The sequence below is a fragment of the Anguilla anguilla genome, chromosome 8, assembly GCF_013347855.1.
Source record: "Anguilla anguilla isolate fAngAng1 chromosome 8, fAngAng1.pri, whole genome shotgun sequence".
NCBI lineage: Eukaryota > Metazoa > Chordata > Actinopteri > Anguilliformes > Anguillidae > Anguilla > Anguilla anguilla.
The window spans coordinates 49,835,812-49,855,675 of NC_049208.1; the positions used below are offsets into that span (position 1 = coordinate 49,835,812).

Genomic DNA, 19,864 nt, shown 5'->3' on the forward strand with positions numbered 1-19,864 from the left:
ATGTACAACTTTCCAAGTTAAACCGCATAACATTGACAAACAACAACCGTCGTCGCCGAATGGCTGTTTGATTGAATCGAAGGACCAAATTGATAACTGTCAAGCCATCATTACATGGTAAACGCAGAATAGGCCTACTATGTTAAAGTTAAAGCACTTATTCAGAACAACCAAAACCAAGCTAAGATATTATACACCGAACAAATGGAAATATAAAACCTTTCGAAAGGATTGTGGGTGGCTAGAGCAGGGCCACTGAGTTCATTTCCGAGATAGCTGACCCAGATCTGAGAATGTTTTCACCATTCATAAAACTACAGTCCTTACATTTCTGGGTTTTTATAACAGTCACAAGAGTGCTGTGCTGAATTGCGGTCTTACGAACTGAACATATGTAACTGTCGGCAGCGCCTTCATGATATGGCGCCACCATCTGGAAACTGGAGGAACTTTGAGGTGTTGTCATGTTAGGAAGGGGGGTACTTTGAAAGAACAAAATGCGAACATATACGCATTTTACTCGAACAACAAGCTAGAGGTTTCCGTTATGTATCCATTGGAGCATTAGCTAGGCATTCACATCGCTATATATTTTGAGATTTCTCACTCCTGCGTGCTGAACAATTTCCAGTCCAAATGCTCCATAGGATACAGAACGCAAGCCGCTAGCTTGTTGTTCGAGTAAAACAGGTATTTGTTCAACAAAATGGACAAATTTCCTTAGTAAGAGTAGGTGGCTCTTAAAAGAGCCTTTGGATCTGTCAGATGGTGATGGATTCTCTACTTGGAGCTAGTATACTTGGTGACGGCCTTGGTACCCTCAGACACGGCGTGTTTAGCCAGCTCTCCGGGCAACAGAAGGCGCACGGCGGTCTGAATCTCTCGGGAAGTGACGGTTGAGTGCTTATTGTAGTGGGTCAAGCGAGAGGATTCGCAGGCGATGCGCTGGAAGATATCATGGACAAAGCTGTTCATGATTTTCATGGCTTTGGAAGAAATGCCAGTATCTGGGTGAACTTGCTTCAGCACCTTGTACACATAAATAGCATAGCTCTCCTTCCTAGTCCTGCGGCGTTTCTTGTCTCCTTTCCTCGCCTTCTTCTTGAAGCCCTTCTTAGCGCCTTTCTTGGGTGCAGCTTTACCAGGCATAGTTGAAACGTCAATTACAATTACCGAAGTGTCATCCTTCTGGCAATACACCTACATTAAGTAGTATGCGTATGCAAATTTTTACGACAAATTATAACGGCCAATGGATAACCTGCATTTTCATTGGACTGCGACTGTGGCAGATTTTTACTAAGATACTATTGGTTTATATTTTCAGCGGGAAAATTGAAATCCAAGCTCCTAACGGAAAATCATCATCAGGCGTTTCCCTTGTGCTACTCACCACTCCTTTCTTGAACAGGAATGTGTTTTCTTCAGTTCTACACACCGCAGCTAATACTAACATTTTAATATGTACATTTAACATTTTATGCATAACCAAACGTCTAATTTTTAATAAAAAAAATATCACGTATGTTGGTTTAGCTAATTGAACTAAAACAGTTTCCTCAACAACTTCGAATGACAACCCAGGGTTAATTTAATTGAAATTTAAATGAGAAAACAACCCCATGTGTAGTAATAGTGATTTCGCTATCAGCCCAAAATATTGTTTATAGAAAGTACAATAAGTACCCCAGTACAATAAGCTACCACAATTGTGAACCTGTCTCATGGGCCTACTGTTTTTGTTTTATTTTAATACACTGTGGATTCTCAAGTGATAGTCACATATTTGTTTATTGTACGATACTTTTGAGCCTCCCCAGACAGTCAGGAAAAATTCTCTTCAGACCAAAAATTACATGAATTAGAGCCTTTGATTGGCTTCTTGGAGGTGATAAAAGATGAATGGGATGCTTCTCATCTTGTATGTGCAAAGCACTCACATATAACTAGACCTACTCTGTGACGAACACACTTTTTTTTGTTGCCAAATGTAGTTGAGAGTGCGGCAGCAGCAATTAGACATTTAGATTATTTACATGCTGCCAGTGCTTTAACACGGTGTACTTCTGGAGTACAGAGATGTACCTGTAACAAGGATGGTACTGGGGAGACTCATCAGTTGCACACAAAAAAATGTTGTTCCCCAAACTAAGATTTTTAAGTAACTATTTACATTAGCACTGAAGTTCGAGTTTCTGTGGATTACAAATTGTACGGAGCAAACCTTTATGTTGACATAGCATACATAAGTCGTATTTATTCATATTGTGCTGTTCAGCAAACAAAATGTTTGCAGTTTTGTGACCTACATTTTAGTACATTTATATTTAAAATGACCAAGTTCATGGAGCTAAGTATTTTACTTAGTTACATGAACTTAAAAAAAAAACTTTAAAAAAATAAGGGTGTTTGTCCATCCATCTATCAATCAGGAATACACACTGCACAGGCTGCCTGTTCACTGACACACTATGGGCAATTTAGACTTTCCAATTAGCCTACCTGCATGTCTTTGGACTGTGGGAGGAAGCTGGAGTACCCGGAGGAAACCCATGTGGACAAGGAGAGAACATGCAAACTCCACACAGAAAGGCACAGACCGGATTCGAACCCACACCCTTCTTGCTGTGAGGTGACAGTGCTACCCACTGCACCACCGTGCTGCCGTAAAGGTGTTTGTAGGGTATTTAAAAAGAAGAAAAGAATTAAGGCGTGGCAAAAATCCATCCATCCATCAGGGTTGTGCGGGGATGGAGCAAATCCCCAGGTGCCTTGGGTGGGATCAGCTGGGATTCAAACAGAGTAGTTGCTCCTTATGAAGCAACAGCACTATTCTCTGCACCACTGTGCCGTCCCATGCTGAAACTGTCATCTTAAAATAGTACTTTTATTATTAGTTTTAACGTAGTTAAACGTAAAAGGCTTATCACCAGAACTTCATTATTTTTAATCCACAGAACCTTAAACACTGAGAAAACGTACAAGTGGCAATGCAATTAGCTACTTTACAATTTTAAATTTGGAGAACCAAAAATGTTTTACAAAGCAGTGGGGAAAACTACTGCTGACACTTAAGTGTCCTACGTCTGTGAGAAAACACACCAGCCTCTTGGGCTTTGGCCCTATGGATGGGCAGAGGGGCACCAAACATGTCTAAAAAATTTCTGTTACCTATTGATTTAAGTCAAGATTGTTACTGACCTTCCTGAAATAGTGAGTACAAATTAAAACACTGCTTGAAAATGTACACGAGTGGCTTTATTTGCTTTTTGAAGCACGGTAACATTGAAAAATAAATTACTTTTGTGAGTGCACATGAGAGGTAGATATAGTGCATCTGATTTTTCTATGATATATTACAGATATCAGAAATAATCGGGTCTCATGGGCAAACTAATTGCGATACCTTTGTCATTCATTAAATTTCTGGCACTTTCTTTCTGCTCCTAATTATTTAATGCATCATACATTATTGTTCCTCCCATCCTTTCTCAACTATGGCACTGTCAAAGGGACAGATACAAGGGAGCAATTTAAGCCGAAACACCTGTGACTCATCACTCGAGGTCGTCATCAGTTACATCACGACCCCATGATTCCAACACATCAGGTTTCTGGTGAGGTACAACAAATAACATGGCTTCCTTTTCATTAGGTTTGAAAAGGCCCCCCATACAGCTAGCTCTTATGGAACATTTATAAAAGGTGTTTAAACTATGCTCAAAAACACATGATCCAAGTACGGTCGTATTTTGCTTGTGTGTGCTGTAGCCTCCACAATGACATGATTGGCAGCATGATTGTGAACTCATTACAAACTCTTGATCTTCCTGTTCTTCTAAAGGATGGCACAGCTCTGGTCCATTTCGTCTCGTCTCTGAAATAAGACACGACAAATCAAAATCAGATCGGCAATGACAGTACGCGGTGCTTACAAGCAGCAGTCCTCTTCGCAGGATCACTGCGGCGGGATTTCTTTACCCGGCCTGTTCGTAGAGGTGGCAAACAAAATGGCCGCCGTCTTGGCCGAAGGCCCAGGTGGTCCGCCTCAGTCGCCTCAGTCGCTTCCCGCAACACCTCATCGACGAGCTCGCTGTTTTCACCTGAGTCTTCCATCCATTCACAATCCTCGCAGTTACTTTCCAATGCGGCCCACTCCCGGTCATCGTGTTCATGCTCCAGCGTACACTGTTTCTGTTAAGGGACACGTATGTGGAAAGTTCAGACCTGCAGTGAAACAGCCATGCACTGTATTAAAATCGAACACACAAAACGTCTTGACCACTGAAACTTACGTGCTCCGTGCTGGTTGCCTTTTGCTCAGATCTTGTCAGCTGGTCCGATCGGAGAATTCGAGACTCCACGCTTCGCTTCCTGCACAGAAGGTACTGGTTACCCCCTGGTGGAACTAACCGGAATTTATCGCCCTGCAGCTTGCTCCTGTTGGAGTGCTCCTTCGCTGCTCCTTCAGCGATTTTCAAAATCTCCTGCAGCTCTTTGTGTTGAATGGCACATTTCTGTGCCAGAGCAGCTTGTTTCTGAAAGGAAAACGAGGGCTAGATTATATATATCTACCGTAATATTCGAAATGTATACCCCTCAGTCATATGATTTTATGTACAATGTTTCCAATGTTTGCTGGCTTTTGTAGGCTACCTTCCTGTCTCTCTCCTTTTGGATCTCTCTAAGGTACTTCTTCTTGTTCTGCTCATGCCGGAATTCCCTCTCGTACATCATTAGCCGAGAGCGATCGTCAGCATTCCAGGTCAGCATGTACTACGCGTAGATAGCAAAACGAACATAAACCATATGAAAATAAACTAAGCACATATACAGGGCACGGGAGTTCTGGGCATCGAAGAATGCTGTCTTTCAAATGTTTTGACATCTGTTATGTTTGAAATTAGCGTCAGGCTTGTATGCAGCAGTGGCTTATTAAAAACAAATTTTGACTTAAGTCTGAAGTTTTCATGTAGTCTTACCAGCTCTGTGTAAAAATCTGTCCCATTCTGTCCGCTGTCATTTTCTGCCTCTTGTCCCTTCTGTTCATTTTTCTGCCTGTAGAAAAAAAGGACATTTTGTGTTTGTTTGTGACTGTAAGAAGCAAAATATGTTCTGCAGGAGTTTCAAGGCAAAGCAGTTTTAATGATACTCAGAGGGATTACTACAGCCTAGCCCTTCTCCTGGGTTTATGCTGGAATTGATGAGATTCTGCTCGTTTGGACTGGCGCGGTGAAGATGTTGGCTCGTCCTTACTGCACTGATTCAGCTTGCAGAAGCTGCCGTCGGTTCGCTACACCCTCCTCCAGCAAAACCTCGGTCACGTCAGCCAGGCTGACGTCACCGGGAAGGAGGCCTTGCTCCTGAAACTCAATGAACTTCCTCATCTTGTCCCTCTGCAACGAAATCCAGACAGCATACGGAAACTTGTCAAATGTGGTTTCAGTTTTTCTATTGTCTGATTAAGAGACAGTAAGACTTCAGTGACAGGGAATGTGACAGCTGGGTCCCCACCTGTGTCTCATCATATGTTCGGTCAGCAACCAGCTTGAGGGTCCTCAAGTAGCCCTCATAAATATTATAATCCTTCAAAGAGCATATCACCTAAAGAAAAAAAACCAAGAATTATGACACTGTGATATCATGAGAAACCAGGAATCCCACCAAATCAGCGATTTTGTTGAATTCAAGGTAGCCTGTTATATACACTTCTAAGCGTTTTGACTCCCAGACACCCTATGAGCAACTGCAAAGTGACGGACAGTCTTGAGGTGCTTTTTTGCTAACTGATTAGTTATAACAAGTTTTAGCCAGGTGGCTTAAATTACTGCCTCCAATTTGAGCTCCACTGTACGATCACAGTTCCTCATTGAACATTAGCTCAATAGCAAAGAACATACTGAAAGTTGGGAACCTATCTCACAACAGAGTGTGAACCTGGCCAAGACTCATCATGCCATAAGATTGTGAGCCTGACAAGTGAAGCTTGGGAACTTAGGAAAATGAAAATCAGAGGATGCACACCCTTGCCTAAAGACACACTGACAGGCACCCAGTTAAATCCTTCTCAACATGGTTGCACCCCAGATCGCATCAATATGAGATAAAACTGAGATTCTCAGTTTTAAAGTCTTACCTCATTGTCTTTTGTTATATATTTTCCTTTTCTTAGCTCGTTGTGCGTTGTTCTCCTGTAATGGTAACTATAAAGGTGCGGATCGTGTAAACTGTTGTAGCTAGGTTTCATTATACTCAAGGCTGGACCCATGTTCAGGAAGTCAGATGTTGGCTGGTAAAGCTGACAGAATGAAAATGACAATTTCTTATACATCACATATTTTAAACCATCTTTGTTAAACCAGAAACAAATATGTGAATCCTGACAAAGCATGAAACCAAGGACACAATTTTTAACCTCATAATTTGAACAAGCAAAAAGTTGCTTTAAAACAATTTCTGATATTATTTTAAATGCATTCCGTAATGCTATACTTCCTCCCCATGAAGTTGCCGGCAATGCTAATAGAAAAACAACATCGAGAGATGACTTTATTATTAAAAGGCTAATAGGGTGCAATCTTTGTCTTACCGAATGGCCCATTTTAGCCCTGGAGACGGTCAGTTGGACGCCACACGGTACATGAAGCTTTTGTGTTGGTGCACGAGCCCTGATTAGCTGAAGGGCCTCGGAGAGCTCGTCCTGCTGCAGCAAGTCTTTAACGGGAGGCAACGGTTCCATCTTTCAGCCTACAGAGTCGCGGTTGATAGTAACGACATTTCGCATTTATTTAATAGGAGATTTTGAACGTCACTGTGGTTTTAGCGTTTTCCCATGAACCATTATGACGTACTGCCCTGTCTATATTCATTTAATTTGGCAGCAGCCTGTTCTCAGCTCCTTTTTTTAGAAGAGTTAATGTGAGGAGATCGAGAATAAGAACGGGTAGGCCTACAATATTTTGATTTTCTGTTGATTTTCTTATGGAAGTCTCCAAGCCCGGTACTATGTTTCAGAACCAATCATCGTCGACTTAAATGACTTAAGACCAATAACCGGTGACGTAATTCCATTCCAATGTGAAATGTATAAACAAAGTCCACTACACGTGCAAGAAGCAAAAGTAAACCAAACGACAAAATCCATGTAGACGTCACATGTACTATGACGTCATTTAAATGACTGACAATTAGTTTGTAATGTAGTCTACATTAATGAGCTATATAGCCTAACTATAAATGTACTTAATATGACTGTGTTTATATGTTTGGTTGGTAAGGTAATTAAAATAGTATCATCACCAAGCAATCACGCACACACACGCGCGCGCGCACACACACACTCACAGAGGACTGAGAGATGAATTACAACATTAAAAACTGAAAATACCTGCCCCACAAAGGTATATCAATACGAGAAGAGTGAGAACATTGAATAGCTGACCTTTAAACCAGCCTGCAACTTTGGCTATTTCATCAGACAATTTACTTTTAAGAAACAGCAGACCACGGAAGTGTAGTAGAATAAAGGAAAATCCCAAGATTGTTTTGATTTTGAAGTTTTTAATTGGTATATAAGGATGAATTCAGCCAAAAGTGCACAAAAACAGCACAAATGCGACTGCCCCACTTTTTTATCTTAACTGTTTTTTTTGTGTGTTTGAAAAATGCCCTCTCTTACAGAAATATTTATGTTCACACTGTGCAATGCATACGTGGCTCCAACTGCCCTTGCTATGGAAATGAGTGAATAGTCAGTTTGAATTAGTCCACCGGATTATTTGAATAAAGAAAGATTCAGATTGTGACAAGAGAATGCTGATTTGCACGACGTTATCACAACTGTACTGTTACCCAAAATAAATGTTATTTGATAATTGTTAAAAGTAAAGGATAATGAGTGAATGAATGAAACAGAAATAAAATATTTCTCTGCATGGCACACAAATTTGTTGACAGTCTTTATATTTTTGGAATATTTCACATATAAATCCACCCCGATCAGAACCATTTAATCTTAATAAAATCTATTAATTAATCGGCAAAATAGGAGAAAGAGGCAGAAGAGCATCAGTTATATTTTGGGAGTCCCATAAATAGGGATTAATGTTGTACTGAGCAGCCGTCACGCGTAGCAGAATGACACAGATCTAGGACAAGGTTAATTAAATTATATTGTCTGCCTGCGGTAAAAATGATTTTCTAAAATATTTGTTTTGAACAATATGGTTTACAAACTACCATGAAGTATTAATAACTGGCTGGGTTGAACTAAGAAGAGTGGGTTGTTTACAGGACGTCTCGGGTGCGCGCATTGTTCAGAGGAGGAAGAGGGAGGGAAACGGGATTGATTTCGACCTTAGGAAGCGAGAAAGATTTCGACGCGGGAGTGAGACGCAAACACGGATTTTCTTTGGGATAAGCGAACGGGCCTCGCTGCTAAAACGGTAAAAACAAAAAACTATACATCTGCATCCCAAATGTTCTACAAAATAATATAGCGGAGCGGTTAGCTGTCTATTTATTTTGGTTGGCGTTGAATAGTAAGATGGCGGCTGTTGGGAGGTTAGCTCGCTAAGCTAATGCGCAGTGGCAGAATGGCGTTTATATACTAAAATGGTGGATGAGAAGAATTGAAAATATACTATTTTTCGCCTCTTTGGTTGTTAGATGTGACTGAAACACAAGAGGTGTCGCAGCCTGCATAAGGTATACATTGGCCCGCAGTTTCTGTTTTTAGATGGAGTGCTAGCTAGCTAGCTACGTCGGGGTGTTTCCATCAAGTAGCCACATAACTAGCTAACTTGGCGTAGTGCGTGACGCAAGTTTAACTTGGGAGCAATCAAGTTCTAGCTAGCTGACTAGTCTTACCTTAGCTAAGTAGCCTACTATGTGACCACTTATTTAGCAATAAGATCACGCAGTTAACGCCAATTAGCACCTAGCCATATTAGTGAGAGCAAGCATAGTTTTTAGAATATTTATGTTATAATCATGTGTTAGCTAGTCTGCACGTAATCACACGAGTTAACGTTTCTACTTTCCATGAGTAACGTTAGACTAAGGACTGAGATGTAGCTAACCAGCTAACGTTAGTCTGCGAGCTGAAACGCTAAGAATAGACAAGCTGGCTATCCATTTAACTATTCTGAGTTTTGTAGTGTGAAGCATGAAGTGCAGCTAGTAAGTTACAGTCACACAAGATTTAAATAAAAAAACATGCCATTTGACAGTTTGCTAAATAACGCTAACTACCATTAGACGAGTCACCATTGGCTGACGTTAGGTAGTTAGCTGCCTTGTAAGTTTAATATTAGACCTACATATTATATAATGTAACGTAACGTTAACGTAACTTCGTGTAGGAATAGCTTCCGTTGGTAGCAAGTTGGCTGTCTACTACAGGTTGGATAGTTTTAGGTGCATTTCCACTGGCCAGAATTCAGCTGCACGCTTATGATACTCTTGACTGGCTGGTGCCACTCAGTACTTAATCAAATTGGAGGCAGCTAATGTTACCACTCCCACGCCAGTTGAGCGCCGTTCTGGGGTAAATAAATTATTTACCATTATTGCATCAAGCAGTGGAGGCAGCTTGTCATTTGAACTGGGTATTTATTTATTCAAAATAAAAGCATTAACTACATTCGCTCATTTGCCTTATGACATTTGGTTGTCTTACTTGACAAACTGCATTTGACCCACCTAAATATTTCCGGAAGCTTCCTTAGCTATGTCCCATTAGTACCTCCCACTTTTGTGGTTTCACCAGACTTCTGACGTGACAGATGTCATTTTCATTTTTAAATACCAAGTGTGTATTTTTTTAATCAGCTGTGAAGCTTAGCCAAAATATTTTATCTGCCACAATTGTATCTTGTCTCCACATATCCAATAATAAGAATGAGAAACGGCTAGTAAGTACAGCTTTGTTTGCCGCACAGAAAAATTTCTTCTTTAAGAAATTTGTTAAAGAAAATAAATGCATGTTTTTTTTTTTCTTTACTTATTTATTTTTAAACCCAAAGATGTTTCTGTGTATATACTTGTCTTCTGGAAGGGCTGAAGTGTCAGTCTCTGAAGGAGTGATTAGAATACTGTGTTTGATATGTTCAAAAGCTCACTCTCTCTGTGTCTCTCTCCTCCCCTCTCTCTCTCTCTCTCCGTCCGTCCGTCCCTGCCCAGATGCCTCACTCACGGCGGTACCCGTCTTCGGAGCGGGCGAGTCGAGGCAGCTACCAGGACCGTTACCGCGGCCGCAGGCACCGGCACCGCCGCTCGCCCTCCCTGTCCTCCAGCAGCGAGCGAGAGCGCGAGCGGGACAGGCGGGGTGGGCCGCACCGGCAGGGCTGCAGCTACCTGCGCTCCAGGAGGTCAGTGCGTCCATCCTTACGCACCCACAGCGTCCCGTCCTGTCCCTACGCACCCACAGCGTCCCGTCCCTACGCACCCACAGCGACCCGTCCTGTCCCTACGCACCCACAGCGTCCCGTCCCTACGCACCCACAGCGACCCGTCCTGTCCCTATGCACCCACAGCGTCCCGTCCCTACGCACCCACAGCGACCCGTCCTGTCCCTACGCACCCACAGCGTCCCGTCCTGTCCCTATGCACCCACAGCACCCCGTCCCTACGCACCCACAGCGACCCGTCCTGTCCCTATGCACCCACAGCGTCCCGTCCCTACGCACCCACAGCGACCCGTCCTGTCCCTACGCACCCACAGCGTCCCGTCCTGTCCCTATGCACCCACAGCGTCCCGTCCCTATGCACCCACAGCGTCCCTTCCCTACGCACACAGAGCCGCCCTGTTCACTGTGCGCCGTTCAGGCATTTAGCAGATCCATTTAAAACAGAGAGTGTTACAGGACTACGAATCCACCACTGGGGCTGGATATTAGCGGAGCTGGCAGCCGATTGCAGAGATGCCATCGTAAAGACTTTAATAACGAGAGGCAGAAATGTGCCCGGCTCAGTTTAACGTGCCAGAAACGCACTGGCTGCACGAGAGCCTATAATCTGATCAGCCGGGCCTTCGTCAGGTGACTCACCAGGTAGGCTTTGTCTGGTGACTCGCCTGCCAGGCTGAAGCGTGAGCGAGCGTATCTGGCTCCGCAGCATTCAACTGCGCGCGGGGCGGTTTCCCTTAACGGCTGCTCTCTTGCCCGGGACATTCGATGCGCATGTCGCATTATCATATTTATAGTTGTAAGGAGAAGTTAAATGACTGGCGCCCCAGTGGTCACATTGACCACCAGTGCAAATTCCTGACCGCGCCCCCCCCTTCCCGCCTTCCCGCCCCCCCCCCCCCCCCTTAGCTACGACAACCGCTCGGCAGACCGCAGGCCGTACGACCGCCACTACTGCGAGGGCTACCGTCGCCTGGACTACGGCCGCGAGCAGGAGCGGGAGAGGGAGAGGGAGCGGGAGAGGGAGCACGCCGCGGCCGAGGGCTACTACGCGCACGCCGACTTCGCCGCCCGCCCCTACGACTACCGGCGCGGGCGCGAGCGGGAGCGGGAGCGCGAGGACTCGTACGAGAGGAAGGGCAGCAGGCGTAAGCACAATCGAAGGAGGCGTAGAACCAGGTCCTATAGCGCGTCCTCTTCGGTGAGTTCTGCCTGACCCGCACCTCTGCCGTTACTGCTCCTCTCACCTCTCTCTCTCTCATTCTCTCCCGCTCGCTCTCTCTCTCTCTCTCTCTCTCTCCCTCTCTCTCTCTCTCTCTGTACCGTTCCTTCCATAACATTTCCTTGTCCACAGCTCCTGGATTTGGTAAGTAGACAAATCTTTTTTTGTTTCGTGATGATTCATTTTTGCTACTATAGAAAAGGGGTGTGTCTTGAGTCTGTAGGCAGTCTTTCTGTTTTTTATTAAAAAAATGTAAAAAAAAAAAAAAAGGAACCTTAACTTGGATTGCATAATTTGTACACGTCGTGGCCAAATGCATTTTGATTGGTCAGTAGCTTCTCAGTAAAACCTCTCTCAATTGGTTGTCTTCCGGGGTTGATTGGAGTGTCAGGTGTGCATGTACGTGTGGCTGTGAACTAGCCTGTTTGTGAACTTGTGTCAGAGAGAGGGAGAAAGAGAGTCAGCCACACTGACACACCCCAGCAATGTGTGTGATAAAGTGACTTCTCTCTGTCAGCAGTGAAAGTTAGGGAGAGTTGGGGTGAGGGTAACATGCCATCATTATGTACCTCTGAAAAATTCTTCTGCTTTTCTACCTTTGAATTTTACTCCTGTCTTCTTTTGCGTGACATCATTTTTCAAATTTTTGATTTGATTTTTTTTTTCCCCCCTCTGAAAAAATATTTACAGCATTTATAGACGTCCGTTTAGATGATTGAGTTTGGAAGCAAAAGTTTTCACTTATTAATGCCCATCTTTCATGTGTCTATCATTTATTAGATGTGTTTGTATAATTTGCTTTTTAGTTTGTTAGGAAGGATAGATACAGCAGTAAGGGGAGGTGAAAAAAGAAGGAGAGGAAAAAAAGAGAGCGGGAGGAATGTGATATTTGACTTGTTCCCTTGCACTATATCACTATCCTTATATATTCCTCACGTGGTGTCATATGACTCCCCCCCCCCCCCCCCCTATGAACGCCCAATCTACCTACAACTACAACAACTGCCAACAACTACACCTCCTCCTCCTCCTCTTCCTCCTCCTCCTCCTCCTCTTCCTCCACCTGCGAACCCGCTGCTCCGTCGCCGTGGCCACGGCGCGCCCCCCCCCATCCCCCTCTCCCTTCGCCGCGTGGTCCTCGACGCCCCCCCCCATTCCCCGGGCGGCGTGCAGCGGAGCGGCAGCCGGACGCGAGCGTTGAGCGTGCGGGACGACGAAGAGGGCCACCTGGTCTATCGGAGTGGGGACGTCCTGCAAGAGAGATGTACTCACTGCCACTACTTTATCGTAACCCTTCTCCATATCAGTGCATCCGTAGAGCTTTCAGACAAAGAGGAGCTGATGATGATGTTGATGATGATGATTGATGATGATGATGATGATGATGGTACCATGGTAGAATACTCTTTTCCACTTTAGCTTCTCTCTGTAGGGTTAACTACGTGGATGGGATTGTTCATGTTTTGGTGAATTCGTTTTAGGGAAAAACAGTAAATTTGACAAGGATAATCCATTTTTTTTGCTGTCATTTTGAACTGAGGTTTTGTTTGTTTTTTTTTGTTTTTTTGCTTTGCTTGATTTATTTTTAGGGCTCTATTTTCCAGACTGTGAAAATAGACATGCCCAGTGCTGCTCTGGGCAGTTTAGTGTGGTACAGTCAGTTTCAGAATTTCACTCATTTTCCCCTTTTCCCTCTCTTTCCTTAATTTGACCCTGCCAACGACCCTTCTAGACCCATAAAATCAGTAGAAAAATCTAAAAACAATTAAAAAAAACCAACCACCCAACCTCTAGACAAGGATTCTGTGACACGAGTTCTCCCAGAATCCCACTTGCCTGTTTGTTCGTCCTCTCGTACTTCTTACCTTCGTTTGTAACTTTAAAATTAATATTAGGACATTTAAGGCTGTGATGATTGGAGTTAAGTACTCTTTCCAGGAGATACTGTATTTAAAAAACACATGAATACAGAAAAGCCAGGGAAGACCACTGGTGTCTCTCCTTCCTCCTCTGTCTGTGTCTTACAGCAGACTATTCTCCCTCCTTCAGTCTCTCCTGCAGGGCATGACCTGTAATGTACGTTTCCCTCTGTGATCGAATTAGTTCCCGTTTGAAAAAGCAGCCCCTCGTCTTCCTCCTCCTCCCTACGCCCACCCTGTCTCGTGTTGCATCCCAGGCCACGTTAAACCTATCCTCCTCTTAATGGATTTTTAAGAGGGCTACAGTTATATCTTGTAGTGAAGGATGTGATGGTTAAACATTTTTTTTTTATGCGGAACTTGTTCCTGTAGTCCGAAGGTAGCCAGGCAGTAATTGGCTAGCATTCCTTTCCTGTCCCTTTCCCCTAAATGGAGAAGAGCCCCCTATCACATCTGCTGCATATAAGCGAATGTGCATAGCCTCTTTATAGCTTGAAATTCTGTCATTGTAGGGGGGCGGGGCTATGCAAAAATGACAAGCCTCTAACTGTGTCCTTCGGGCAGATATTTGCAGTATCTGAAATCTGTGGGGTTTTGTGGGCGAGGTAGTTACATGTGAGAGTCAGAAGGGGGCGCTCACCACCCCTTTCGCTCTCTCTCTCATTGTCTGTCGTCTTCCAGTGGCGCTCGCGTCTCATCCTGTCATTCCCTTCTCTCCCTCTCTCTGCTTCTCTATCTCTTTCTCTCTCTCTCTCTCTCTCTCTCTCTCTTTCTTTCACCCAGATGAGATCGTGAACACTCTGGGGGAAGGAACCTTTGGGAGGGTGGTTCAGTGTGTGGACCATCGCAGGTAAGAGTGTGAAGACCACGCAGGTCTTCTGTGCGCTGTAGCAACGGATGCTGCTTTTTAGATTGGTATAGTGTGTGCCTGAATAGTGTTACAAAAGCATCCTTTTTTTAGAGCAGATAACGGTTTCTAAATTCATGGTCGAGATATTAATGGGTGTCCTTTGTCTTGTAGAACAAAACGTGAAACTCTTTTCAACATACGTTATAAAATGAAATGCCTATGGAAAAAATGAATAGGAAATTTGGGAACCCATGGCGGAAGTAACTCCCAAGTTGCCTTGCAAAAAGACGTAATCAGTGTAACACTCTATTCAGGCAGTTGGGTAACCAGGGGATGTGTCATCTCTGAATCCGCAGTGTTTTTGTAATTATGAGCCTTGAGTTGCGTTTTGATTGGTTGTACTTCAGTTACCTGCCATTAGCCAATGGGGATGAGTTTAGAGGCAGTGGCTGCATCCCTGGGTGATTACATCGCGCGTTTAATGAAATGGGTAACATTTGCAGAATTGCTCCATTACCTGTCTAATCTAGCGGAGGAAATGTAATGAGCTAAATTGGATAGCGAAGCTTGTTTTTTCGGGTCCTGCGCTGTGCTTTGAGGCTGGTGCACGTGCGTACGCGTGTGTGTAGATTCTGACTGGTCGTGTGTCACAGGGGCGGAGCCCGTGTGGCCTTGAAGATCATCAAGAACGTAGAGAAGTACAAGGAGGCAGCGCGACTGGAGATTAACGTGCTGGAGAAGATCAACGAGAAGGACCCGGAGAACAAGCAGTGAGTACGGAACAAGGGGCGGGGCTTTACGCCACGGGGGCTGATGGGGAGTGAAGTACAGAGCTAGTTCTAAAACTACAAAATGTAATTCTGGCTTCTTCATGAAACAGTGTTCAGTGTTTGTCCTCATGTCCTCATGACTCACCTCTGGCTTCAGAATGATAGCCACTTAATTAGGGTAGTGGTGTGAAAGAAGCTTTATGAGTCCCATAGTGGGTGGAACTTCTTTGAACTAATCAAACAGTTTGCTCTCCACAGCAAAACACAATTGGTTAATATTGTATCAGCATATTAAAGAACTTTCCATTTTCTGGATTTGCGAAACGTCACTCTCCCAATACCACATACGGGGTAAACAACGCTCACATAGACGTGGTAGCGCAAGCTGTTGTACGTGTATTCATTTTAAACATTTAAAATAAAACCTAGCAGCTGTTTGAGTAAGCACAGAGAAAATGAGCGTTTGATATCGGCGTGTAAGTGGGCTGCTTACTCGACATGTAAAATTGCCAGTGTGCGTCTCTCGAGAAGCGAAACACTAGCACTTTACTGCAGACCATGGCACTGATCCGAAAATCACTTCCGCGTCAGTGGCTGGTCGCCATATATTCCAGGCAGGAAGACAGCAGATATATTAATGGCAGCTTGTCGTATGAAGACTGTATTTTGGCACAGCCCTTCACGGTGGTCATTTATTGTGCAATGTACTCTGCGGCGTGCTAACTGTCTCTAATTGCACAGCAGGAGGGAACTGAGCTGATGTGCGTGTTATAACACCCGAGGCTAATTTATTGACTAAAAAGGGCAGGCTGCTAGCCCATCTTGTCAGTGTTGTGGTAGCAATGTTGCATGCTAGCGCTGAGCCGCTCGCTAACAGCCTTTTGCTTTCAGTGTTGTGGTAGCATTGTGGGTCGTTAGCATTGAGCCGCAGGCTAACAGCCTCTCGCTTTCAGTGTTGTTTTAGCATTGTGGTGCATTAGCATTGAGCCGCGCGCTAACAGCCTCTCGCTTTCAGTGTTGTGGCAGCATTGTGGTGCGTTAGCATTGAGCCGCGCGCTAACAGCCTATCGCTTTCAGTGTTGAGGCAGCATTGTGGTGCGTTAGCATTGAGCCGCGCGCTAACAGCCTCTCGCTTTCAGTGTTGTGGCAGCATTGTGGTGCGTTAGCATTGAGCCGCGCGCTAACAGCCTCTCGCTTTCAGTGTTGTGGCAGCATTGTGGTGCGTTAGCATTGAGCCGCGCGCTAACAGCCTCTCGCTTTCAGTGTTGTGGCAGCATTGTGGTGCGTTAGCATTGAGCCATGTGCTAACATCTTTTCGCTTTCTGTGTAGCTTTGTGGCATGCTAGCATTGAGCCATTTTCTAACAGCCTTTTGCTTTCGGTGTTGTAGTAGCATTGTGGCGCGCTAGCATTCAGCCGCGCGCTAACTCTCCCCTGCCTCCGCAGCCTGTGCGTGCAGATGTACGACTGGTTCGACTACCACGGCCACATGTGCATCTCCTTCGAGCTGCTGGCGCTCAGCACCTTCGACTTCCTCAAGGAGAACAACTACCTGCCCTACTCCATCGGCCAGGTCCGCCACATGGCCTACCAGATCTGCCAGGCGGTCAAGTGTGAGTAGGCGCGCGCGCGCTGGCGTACACGCTCGTACACGCACGCACGGACGGGGGGCGCGCGCGGCGTGCGCTCGATCGTAACGGCGCCTTCGCTTCGCAGACATGCACGACAGCAAGCTGACGCACACGGACCTGAAGCCGGAGAACATCCTGTTCGTCAACTCGGACTTCACCATGACGTACAACGTGGAGAAGGTGAGGGGCGCGGCCGCACGCGTTTCGCCGCGGGGTACGCGCAGGTGGAGCGTGGCCCGTGCTAACTGCCCCCCCCACCCCCAGAAACGGGACGAGCGCACGGTCAAGAGCACCGCCGTGCGGGTGGTGGATTTCGGCAGCGCCACGTTCGACCACGAGCACCACAGCACCATCGTGTCCACCCGCCACTACCGCGCCCCGGAGGTCATCCTGGGTGAGAGCCCTAGAATCTTTCCTTTAAGCATTTTGTTCCTATTTCAAGCTCAGTTTTAAAGAAAAGAAAGCAAGCATACCTTCATTGTTTTGCTGCTATATCCTGATTTGTGAATATACCTTTAGCCCTTTAAGGTGTGACATCACAAATGTGTGATTAGAATGATCATCACTGAACATTCTAATGCTGATGTCACAATCACTGCTGGTGATTGACAGCAGTGGAGTTCTAGAACACTGATTCAGAATTTTGAGGGGAAAAAAACATAGTAAGAAACCTGCTCTTCAGAGGGTTAATCTCCTGGAATCTGTGTGGTGTAATGGAGTGATGTCAGCTTGTGACCCCCGCCCCCCTCCCCCCACAGAGCTGGGCTGGAGCCAGCCGTGTGACGTGTGGAGCATCGGCTGCATCCTGTTCGAGTACTACCTGGGGTTCACCCTGTTTCAGGTACACCCCAGCCGCCGCCGTGCCCCGTTTCAGCGCGAGGGGAATTCTGGGAAGATCGGGCAGCGCTGAGCTGAACCTGTCTTTTAGGAGTGTATGCAGTGTGTGTGGGCAAGGGTGGGGAGAACAGGACGAGCCCCAATCTCCAATGCTGTGTGCCAAGGCAGGGAGAGCAGAGGAAAGCTCATCTGTCTTTTTCTTTTTCTTTCCCGTCCCATCTCTATATCCCTCTGTCCCCGCCCCCTCAGACCCATGACAACCGGGAGCACCTGGCCATGATGGAGAGGATTCTGGGTCCGGTTCCTTCTAAGATGATCCGTAAAACCAGGTGAGAACCTGCGTGCTTTCCCTCTGGCCGCGCGATCCGACGCGGGCCAGCAGCGCAGGAAGCGCCGTGCCATCCTCTGCTCGTGTGCGCTTGCGCGTCTCTGAGTGTGCGTGTGTTTGTGTGTGCGACTGTGTGCCTGCGTGTGTGTGTGTCTGTGTGTGCGTGAGCATGCGCACGTGTCTGCGTGTGTGTGTGTGAGCATGCGCACGTGTCTGCATGTGTGCGTGTGTGTGTGAGCATGCGCATGTCTCTGCGTGCTTGGGTATGCCTTCATGCGTGTACGTGCGTGTGTGTGTCTGTGTGTGTGCGTGTACGTGCGTGTACGCGTGTCTGTGCGTGTACGTGCGTGTGCATGTCTGCGTGTCTGCGTGTACGTGCGTGTCTGCGTGTGTGTTTCTCACTCCTGCTTTTCCGCCTGTCTCGCAGGAAGCAGAAGTATTTCTACCGCGGCCGGCTGGACTGGGACGAGAGCAGCTCGGCGGGGAGATACGTGAGAGAGAACTGCAAACCGCTGCGGGTGAGAGGGGGAGGAGGAGGAGGAGGAGGAGGAGGAGGAGGGAGGGGAGGGTGACCGGAAGGTGTTTGAGCATGACTGGTCACTGCTTATCCTCTGAATCTGACCCTCTCTCTTTCTCTCTCTCCTCCCTACCCCCATCTGCCTTCTCTCACTCCCTCCCTCTCCCCCTTTCTCCTCCCTCCCTCTATCCCCCCTCTCTGCCTCCTCCTTCTCCCCCTTTCTCCCCCTCTACCTCCTCCTTCTTCCCCTTTCTCCCTCTCTCTCCCTCCCTCCTTCCCCCTCTCTCCCTCCCCCTCTCTCTCCCTCCCTCCCCCCTGTCCCTCGCCCCTCACTCCTCTCCCCCCTCTCCCTCCCTCTCTCCCCTCCCTCCCTCCCTCCCTCCCTCTCTCTCTCTCAACCCCCTCCTTCCCCCCTTACCATCTCCCCATTTCCCTTTCTCTCCCTCCCTCCCTCCCCCCACCTCCCTCTCTCCCGCTCTCTGTCTCCCCTCTCTCCCCCCCCCCCCCTGCAGAGATACCTCCTCTCCGAGGCGGAGGAGCACCACCAGCTCTTTGACCTGATTGAGAGCATGCTGGAGTACGAGCCCTCCAAGCGCCTCACCATGGCCGCCGCTCTCCGCCACCCCTTCTTCGAGGCCGGCAACGGGGGCGACGCCAGCGGCAGCAAGAGCTGGGAGGGCAACCGCGACATCAGCCGGTGACCCCGCCCCTCCCGGGGGGGGGGGGGGGGGGGGCAGCTACGGGGGGGACGGGGGGGCGGGGGATCTGGGGGAAACGCAGCGAGGGTCAACCCGACCCACTGACCCGCTGACGGAAGGACCTACGAGCAGATATGCAAAGAAGTGGGCTGGGATTGGCAGAGGGTTCCCAAGGCAACGCAGTTTGACTGACAGCCACTCCGCTTCCCTGATCCGCTACCTCTCACCTCAGTAGCATCAACCTCATCCTCCTACCCGTTCGCGTGCGAGAACATGCACACACACACAAACACACACACATGCACGCACGCACACACACACACAGTGGACACTAGGGTTGATGTGTGCTGATGGGGTGTATTGCTCAAGGCTGTGAGGGTTGATTGGCCAGCGAAGAATCGGCCACCTCGAACCCAGAATCCATCAGCTTCCACACGTGAGGAAGGGGACAGAACTTTCCAGAAACAAACCCGGTGCTGTTCTAGAGGAGCGAGGGGGGGAGGCGGCTGTCGGGGGCTCAAACCCACGGCCGGCCTCTGGACAATCCCACGATGGAGGATGCAGGGCCCATCACCCCCAAAGTAGCAGTCATCTGTTTCTTGTGTTCTGATTGGCCATGAGCATTCCATGTGCTGTGCATAAGCCAATCAGAATGGAACTCAAGAATTTTTTTTCCTGCCACCTGCT

General features: G+C 46.9%; 3 protein-coding genes across 3 annotated transcripts; 1 reads left to right on the top strand and 2 right to left on the bottom strand.

The window, feature by feature from the left end:
- Positions 1-780: 780 nt before the first annotated feature.
- Positions 781-1,149, bottom strand: LOC118233723 (histone H2B 1/2-like). Its single transcript, XM_035429604.1, has one exon. It carries the CDS (start codon positions 1,147-1,149, stop codon positions 781-783), a length of 369 nt encoding a protein of 122 aa, XP_035285495.1.
- A 2,094-nt stretch (positions 1,150-3,243) lies between these two features.
- LOC118233706 (fibrous sheath-interacting protein 2-like) lies at positions 3,244-7,143 on the bottom strand. Its single transcript, XM_035429584.1, has 9 exons — positions 6,590-7,143; positions 6,137-6,298; positions 5,515-5,604; positions 5,257-5,396; positions 4,983-5,058; positions 4,657-4,776; positions 4,296-4,538; positions 3,982-4,194; positions 3,244-3,877 (listed from the first exon to the last, which is right to left on the bottom strand). Exons 1-9 carry the CDS (start codon positions 6,737-6,739, stop codon positions 3,839-3,841), a joined length of 1,233 nt encoding a protein of 410 aa, XP_035285475.1. The 5' UTR covers positions 6,740-7,143; the 3' UTR covers positions 3,244-3,838.
- Positions 7,144-8,288: 1,145 nt separating this feature from the next.
- clk2a (CDC-like kinase 2a) lies at positions 8,289-19,218 on the top strand. The gene is made up of 13 exons (XM_035429577.1): positions 8,289-8,444; positions 10,183-10,370; positions 11,316-11,607; positions 12,802-12,892; positions 14,331-14,397; positions 15,051-15,167; positions 16,613-16,779; positions 16,883-16,977; positions 17,062-17,191; positions 17,556-17,638; positions 17,884-17,963; positions 18,390-18,480; positions 18,992-19,218. Exons 2-13 carry the CDS (start codon positions 10,183-10,185, stop codon positions 19,178-19,180), a joined length of 1,590 nt encoding a protein of 529 aa, XP_035285468.1. The 5' UTR covers positions 8,289-8,444; the 3' UTR covers positions 19,181-19,218.
- Positions 19,219-19,864: the final 646 nt, after the last annotated feature.

Excerpts from the sequence above, each read along its gene's own strand:
- LOC118233723 (XM_035429604.1), bottom strand. The coding sequence starts at position 1,149 with ATGCCTGGTAAAGCTGCACCCAAGAAAGGCGCTAAGAAGGGCTTCAAG.
- LOC118233706 (XM_035429584.1), bottom strand. The coding sequence starts at position 6,739 with ATGGAACCGTTGCCTCCCGTTAAAGACTTGCTGCAGCAGGACGAGCTC. Across the intron at positions 6,299-6,589 it reads GGGCTAAAATGGGCCATTCG|CTTTACCAGCCAACATCTGA; the intron begins GTAAGACAAAGA and ends TCATTCTGTCAG. Across the intron at positions 5,605-6,136 it reads ATATAACAAAAGACAATGAG|GTGATATGCTCTTTGAAGGA; the intron begins GTAAGACTTTAA and ends TTTTTTCTTTAG.
- clk2a (XM_035429577.1), top strand. The coding sequence starts at position 10,183 with ATGCCTCACTCACGGCGGTACCCGTCTTCGGAGCGGGCGAGTCGAGGC. Across the intron at positions 16,780-16,882 it reads GATCTGCCAGGCGGTCAAGT|ACATGCACGACAGCAAGCTG; the intron begins GTGAGTAGGCGC and ends TTCGCTTCGCAG. Across the intron at positions 17,639-17,883 it reads TGGGGTTCACCCTGTTTCAG|ACCCATGACAACCGGGAGCA; the intron begins GTACACCCCAGC and ends CCGCCCCCTCAG.